The sequence below is a fragment of the Macaca mulatta genome, chromosome 16 (assembly GCF_049350105.2).
Source record: "Macaca mulatta isolate MMU2019108-1 chromosome 16, T2T-MMU8v2.0, whole genome shotgun sequence".
Lineage (NCBI taxonomy): Eukaryota > Metazoa > Chordata > Mammalia > Primates > Cercopithecidae > Macaca > Macaca mulatta.
In genome coordinates this window covers 48,398,193-48,405,772 of record NC_133421.1, presented here as the reverse complement: position 1 = coordinate 48,405,772, position 7,580 = coordinate 48,398,193, and the positions used below count along the sequence as shown (strand labels likewise).

The 7,580-nt window shown below is 42.1% G+C and overlaps 1 protein-coding gene and 1 non-coding gene across 2 annotated transcripts in view; one reads left to right on the top strand and one right to left on the bottom strand.

Annotated features, from left to right (window-relative positions):
• Nucleotides 1-2,249: 2,249 nt before the first annotated feature.
• Nucleotides 2,250-7,580, bottom strand: part of PPM1D (protein phosphatase, Mg2+/Mn2+ dependent 1D) — a 69,344-nt gene continuing 64,013 nt past the window's right edge. Inside the window, exon 6 of the mRNA NM_001260836.2 lies at nucleotides 2,250-3,080. Coding sequence (NP_001247765.1) covers nucleotides 2,523-3,080 — 558 coding nt within the window. The 3' untranslated portion in view covers nucleotides 2,250-2,522. The remainder of the gene's footprint in view (nucleotides 3,081-7,580) is intronic.
• LOC114673378 (U6 spliceosomal RNA) lies at nucleotides 3,637-3,741 on the top strand. The gene has a single exon (XR_003724081.1). It is a non-coding gene; the product is annotated as a U6 spliceosomal RNA (small nuclear RNA).

The window sequence follows — 7,580 nt, the reverse complement described above, 5'->3', positions numbered from 1 at the left end:
TTGTTTTTTTGAGATGGAGTCTCACTCTGTTGCCAGCCTGGAGTGTAGTGGCACGATCTCAGCTCACTGCAACCTCCACCTCCTGGGCTCAAGCAATTCCCCTGCCTCAGCCTCATGAGTAGCTGAGACTACAGGTGTGCACCACCACGCGTGGCTAATTTTTTGTATTTTAGTAGAGACGGGGTTTCACCATGTTGGCCAGGATGGTCTCGATCTCCTGACCTCGTGATCTGCCCTCCTCAGCCTCCCAAAGTGCTGGGATTATAGGCATGAGCCACCGCGCCTGACCTATTTCAATATATTTGATATTAAAATAAAAAATTCAGTGTGCAAAAACGAAGACTTTAAGTTGTATTTTAAACTCACTCTAAGCCGGGCACAGTGGCTCACATCTATAATCCCAGCACTTTGGGAGACCAAGGCAGGCAGATCACAAGGTCAGGAGTTCGAGACCAGACTGGTCAATATGGTGAAACCCCATCTCTACTAAAAACACAAAAATTGGCTGAGCATGGTGGCTCACATCTGTAATCCCAGCATTGTGAGGCTGAGGCGGGTGGATCATGAGGTCAGGAGATCGAGACCAGCCTGACCGACATGTGAAACCCTACCTCTACTAAAAATACAAAAATTAGCTGGGCATGGTGGCACGTGCCTGTAATCTAAACTATTCAGGCCGGGCGCGGTGGCTCAAGCCTGTAATCCCAGCACTTTGGGAGGCCGAGACGGGCGGATCACAAGGTCAGGAGATCGAGACCATCCTGGCTAACATGGTGAAACCCCGTCTCTACTAAAAAATACAAAAAAAATAGCCGGGCGAGGTGGCGGGCGCCTGTAGTCCCAGCTACTCGGGAGGCTGAGGCAGGAGAATGGCGTAAACCCGGGAGGCGGAGCTTGCAGTGAGCTGAGATCCGGCCACTGCACTCCAGCCTGGGTGACAGAGCAAGACTCCGTCTCAAAAAACAAAAAACAAAAAACAAAAAAAAAACAACAACAAAAAACTATTCAGGAGGCTGAGGCAGGAGAATTGCATGAACCCAGGAGGCAGAGGTTGCAGGGAGCCGAGATTGCACCACTGCACTCCAGCCTGGGCGACAGAGCAAAACACCGTCTCAAAAAAAAAAAAAAAAAATTAGCCGGGCATGGTGGCGCGCGCCTGTAATTCCAGTTTCTGGGGAGAGAGACTGAGGCAGGAGAATCACTTGTACCCAGGAGGCAGAGGTTGCAGTGAGCTGAGATCGCGCCACTGCACTCTAGCCTGGATGACAGTGAGACTCCATCTCAGACAAACAAACAAAATAATAAATAAATAAAATAAACTCACTCTAAAGCATGAAGCATGATCACGGCACAACAGAATGTTAATCCAGGTTAAGCATCCTTAATCTGAAAATCCAAAACCCAAAATACTCCAGAATCAGAAACTTTTTCAGAGCAGGCATTGATGCTCACAGGAAATGCTCAATAGAGCATTCTGAATTTCAGATTAGGAACACTCAAAAGCTAAGTGTAAAGCAAATATTCCAAAATTTAAAAAAATCTGAAACACTTCTGGTCCCAAGCATTTTGGATAAGCAATACTCAAATTGTACATACCATTAAAATAAATCAACAACTACAAATCCAGCAACATGAGGAACAGTTCACTGATTTATTAGATGAATATATACCCATATAATCAATGAAAACTGTATGATATAAAATAATTTAAGAAATGTTGGGAATTAGCAGCACCATCTGTTATTGAAATAGCAAGGAAAACTTCACATATTTTAAGCAAACACGAGAAGGGAGTAACTACTTTAAGACCTAATAATGCCATTGGTCTGGGATGAAATTGAAGGGAATTGTTTTAGGCAAACACACTTCCTTCTATGCCGAAGATTTAGTAAGCATATCTGATGACTAAGGTTTTAGAATGCTACTGATGTAAGAGATACTGCATAGTATTTTAATTGGGACCAGACTAACTGTAGCATGGCTCAACACTTCTATGAAAAATTTAGTTCTGAATTATGAAATCAGAAATAAAAAATAATGTTTAAAAGACACCTGTCTCTAAGAAACATTAAGTGAAACACAGGTCACTATGAAAATACATCACTTTTCCAGTCTGCTTAATAATTTACTTTAAAAAGTTGCGCAGTTTTCAAGACAAGTGGCTTATACAAATTTTTTAATAAGTATTTTAAAAAGCTTAAATGTTTTTCTAAAATCTAATAGATTCTTTTGATTTCTTTAAACATTTAGCCCTGTTGTCACAATTACTGTGTATCAGAGTAAGAGACTGAATTTGTGTGGATACAAATTTACACAAATTTTACAGCAACTTATACCCTAACATCTATAAAATCCACATTTATAATACAAGCAAGTACAAGGCCAGGATAAAACTGCTGAATTCCAAAAAGTCAAACTGTATATTCTTTTAATTTTGTCTCCTTAAAAAAAAGTCCAACTTCGGCACCAAATTTAAAAAGCTCTCTCCTAAGTTTGGAAAAACCTCATTTCCCAGATGCATTTCAGCAAACACAAACAGTTTTCCTGTGTTGATGAAGTAAAGGATTTCCAATTTTCTTCTGGCCCCTAAGTCTGCGTCGCATGGTAAGTTTAACAGAGTTCTTTCGCTGTGAGGTTGTGGGGAGACTTGCAGGCTGAGCACCACTACTTCGACTTAAGCCATTTCGTCTATGTTTCTTCATCAGGGGGCCAGAATTGGACTCTTCTAGTGTCCTTTTAAAGTTTGTTGGAGGGGTTCTTTCAATTTCTTGGGCTTTCATTTGGCCAGGAGTTGACATCTTCAAATTTTTTTGGTCCATGACAGTGTTTGTTGAGTTAGTAGGCACAAGGCCAACTGGAAGGCTATTATTCAAAGAATCATGTATCCTTAAAGTCAGGGCTTTAGCGCAATTTTCTTCAAGCGGTTCTGGATCTTTTGAGGGTATGACTACACCCTGGACATTCCCTCGAGCTATCTCAGCTGAAACCTCTAAAAAATTCTCTGAGAAGGCATTGCTACGAACCAGGGCAGGTATATGGTCCTTAGAGTTCAGCCTTGGCCATGGATCCTCCTCCAGGGACTGAAAAATAAGAAGGTAAAACAAAATAAGAAAAAATTTATCCTAGAACTCAACAAACCTATGTATGTGATGTTAGGCTTGTTATGAAGCTAGTAGGATGGCAAAAACATGTTATATGCATTCACTAATTCATTCACCATATATTTACTGAACTATGTGTAAGGTTTAATGGGAGGAACCAGAGTGAGAAGACAATATAAAGGTAAGAATGACATGAATTCTGTCTTCAGGGTAATAGATGAAATTATAAAATAACCTACTCAAGTGGGTGAAAATTCACGTAGTCACATGTATTTTCTATCCACTGGCAGGTAACCAAAAATAAGATACATTAAGGAACAAAATTTCAAAACAAACCCTCAAAATTAACCATAGGCACACATTCACTCTTCCACTATTCTGTACCCAAACATGGAGAAGATTAAAAGTATCGCATTCTCTGTGTGCGTTTTAATTTTACTTTTGACAATAACATAATGTTGATGGAATCGCTCTATTTTTCATAAAAGTCTTTTTCCATAAGAACCATCAAAAAATTGCTTTAAGATGCCATTAAGTGCTTACTACAGCAGCACATATACTAAAATTGGAATAACACAAAGAAGATTAGCATGGCCCCTGTGCAAAGATGACACAAATTCACGAAGTGTTCCCTATTTCAAAAAAGAAAAAAAAGCTTTTAAAAATCTCAATTTTTGGCTGGGCACAGTGGCTAACCCTGTAATCTCAGCACTTTGGGAGGCTGAGGCAGGTGGATCATTTGAGGTCAGGAGTTCAAAACCAGCCTAGCCAACATGGTGAAACAGCATCTCTACTAAAAATATAAAAATTAGCCAGGCATGGTGGTGCGCACCTGTAATCCCAGCTACTCTGGAGGCTGAGATGGGAGAACTGCTTGAGCCCAGGAGGTGCAGGCTGCAGAGAGCAGAGATCGCACCACTGCACTCCAGCCTGGGTGACAGAGTGAGACCCCGTCTCACAATAAATAAATAAATAAATAAATAAATAAAAATAAAAACCTCAATTTTATAGTAATGAAAACTAGTGTAACCACTGGGGGGGGATGGTAGCATCTCCGTAGGATAAGCAACAAATTTGTGGTTTTTTGGTTTATTTCCTATCTCCTAAATTCTAATTTCTGAGTACGTAGCGTGGAAAGCATTACAACATTAAAACACATTATTGAAGCAAAGTACGACATTAAAGCAACTATGCCATAATGGTCATAATGAAAACTCAGATGAATGCTGCTTTGCACCCATCCTGCAAACACTAGATACTGTTCTGTGATTTGAGAAAAGTAGTACACATGGGACCCTACTGAAAATGGTTAGGGAAATTCCCAATTGATGAAACAAATCAGAATTATCCAAGGCACTTTATTGTTTTTAAAAATGCTGTTTTTAAAACGCTTCATGTCAATCTAGATATGCACCACTACTTTGAGTGTAGTGCTCTAAATCTACATATACTCAGAATATCCGCTCACCTGTCAATCTAGATATGCACCACTACTTTGAGTGTAGTGCTCTAAATCTACATATACTCAGAATATCCGCTCACCTCCAGATAAGAACATTCTTACTGTCAAACCCAGCTCTTCCAAAGCAATAACATTTCATAAAATCATTGTCTTAATACTTTATCAAGGTCCAGAGTTAAAGCATAAACACTCTCTCCCCCAAACATGTAAAATTTCCTCAAGTGGACTCTCAATCAAAATTTATTAAAATACTAATAGATTCTGAAAAGTCCACGCAAATCCTTTTGTAGAGCAGTAAATGAAGACATATTTATCTGATCTTTCTCTGAAATAAAATCTCCTATAAAATAAACACCTTTCCTTTTTTTTTTTTCCCCCAAAGACGGAGTCTTGCTCTGTCGCCCAGGCTGGAGTGCAGTGGCGCAATCTCGGCTCACAGCAAACTCTGCCTCCCGGGTTCACGCCATTCTCCCACCTCAGCCTCCTGAGTAGCTGGGACTACAGGCAACCGCCACCACGCCCGGCTAATTTTTTATATTTTTAGTAGAGATGGGGTTTCACCATGTTAGCCAGGATGGTCTTGATCTCCTGACATCAGCTGATCTGCCCACCTTGGCCTCCCAAAGTGCTGGGATTACAGGTGTGAGCCACCGCGCCCAGCCACCTTTCCTTTTTTTTTTTTTTTTTTTTGAGAGGGAGTTTCATTCTTGTTGCCCAGGCTGGAGTGCAACCTCCACCTCCCGTGTTCAAGCAATTCTCCTGCCTCAGCCTTCCGAGTAGTTAGGACTATAGGTATGCACCACCCACACCTGGCTAAATTCTTTTTTTTGTATTTTTAGTAGAGACGGGGTTTCTCCATATTGGTCAGGCTGGTCTCAAACTTGCGACCTCAGGTGATCCGCCCACCTCGGCCTCTCAAAGTGCTGTGATAACAGGCGTGAGCCACTGCACCCAGCCTGAATATACAACTTTCTTAAAAGTGCTATATAAAAGTATACTTATAATAGGAATGTTTCCTTTAATTTGTCTAGAGTTAAAAGGGAAATAAGGGAGGCAGGGAGGTTGAAAAAATAAAATGAAAGGGAAATTGAAGGCATCCAGAAGCTTCTTTTTTAGTTTGTTTGAGACTGAGTCTTGCTCTGTCATCCAGGCTGGAGTGCAGTGGCGTGATCTCTGCTCACTGTAACCTCTGCCTCCCAGGTTCAAGCGATTCTCCCACCTCACCCTCACGAGTAGCTGGGGTTAGAGGCACCTGCCACCATGCCTGACTAATTTTTGTATTTTCAGTAGAGACGGGCTTTTTTTTTTTTTTTTTTTTTTGAGACGGAGTCTCGCTCTGCCGCTCAGGCTGGAGTGCAGTGGCCGGATCTCAGCTCACTGCAAGCTCCGCCTCCCGGGTTCACGCCATTCTCCTGCCTCAGCCTCCCGAGTAGTTGGGACTACAGGCGCCCGCCACCGCGCCCGGCTAGTTTTTTGTATTTTTTAGTAGAGACGGGGTTTCACCGTGTTAGCCAGGATGGTCTCGATCTCCTGACCTCGTGATCCGCCCGTCTCGGCCTCCCAAAGTGCTGGGATTACAGGCTTGAGCCACCGTGCCCGGCCGACGGGCTTTCACCACACTGGCCAGGCTGGTCTCAAATTCCTGACCTTAAGTGGTCCACCCTCCTTGTCCTCCCAAAGTGCTAGGATTACAGGGGTGAGCCACCACACCCAGCTCAGAAACCTGTTTCTAAAATGACCTCAATTTAATCATAGATAAGAATATGCTTTACTGAAAAACATACAGACTTTAGGACCAATGGACATTGAAGAAAAGGACAAAGAATTTCTAGTTACTAATCTGTTACTGCCCCAAATACATCACTTCTCTGTTCTTTTTTTTTTTGAGACAGAGTTTCGCTCTTGTTGCCCAGGCTGGAGTGCAATGGCACAGTCTTGGCTCACTGCAACCTCCACCTCCTGGGCTCAAGTGATTCTCCTGCCTCAGCCTCCCAAGTAGCTGGGATCACAGGCACCCACCACTACACCCAGTTAATTTTTCTATTTTTAGTAAAGACAGGATTTCACCATGTTGGCCAGGCTGGTCTCAAATTCCTGACCTCAGGTGATCTGCCTGCCTCGGCTTCCCAAAGTGCTGGGATTACAGGCATGAGACACCGTGCCCGGCCCACTTCTCTTTTTTATTAAAAATATACTGTTTCTGAATCCATTGCTCCATTTATTTTTTATTTATTTTTTGAGACAGAGTCTCACTGTTGCCTAGGCTGGAGTTCAGTAGCACGATCTCAGCTCACTGCATCCTCTACCTCCTGGGTTCAAGCAATTCTCCTGTCTCAGCCTCCTGAGCAGCTGGGACTACAAGGCACCCGCCACCATGCCCAACTAATTTTTGTATTTTAGTAGAGACGGGGGTTCACCATATTGGTCAGGCTGGTCTCAAACTCCTGACCTCAGGTGATGTGCCTGCCTTGGCTTCCCAAAGTGCTGGGATAACAAGCGTAAGCCACCACACCTGGCAGCTCCATTGATTTACTATAAACTGCATGGTTCATTGAAAGTTTGATTATTCTTGCCTGTTTTAGTACTGACTATATGTTGGGCAGCAACAGTCTCTGTTCTAGAACGTCTTACATATAGGTTTCTCATTTCAACAATGAGTTGCGTGTAAGTTTATCCCTCCGTATTAGGTTGATTCAAATGTTTAACCTGGTCACAAGCACGTTCTGGCTGATCACAGAAAAAATACGTTAAGTAATAAGCAATCACTGACCAAGAGCTCATGCTGCTTTAATATAGAAAAATAATGTGCCACAAGACCAAGCAGCAAATAAGTTCTGTAGCAGAAGGCTTCCTAATGCCAAATAATCACATCACTACTGCAGGCACAAGAAAAATGGTACTAGTCAAGCTATCTAATGGAATAAAACATATTGCTATAGCATGCATAATAAGGTTAGATATTAGGTGGAATTTCTTTATAAAAGAAAAACAATGGGATGATTTCAGAGTTAACACAA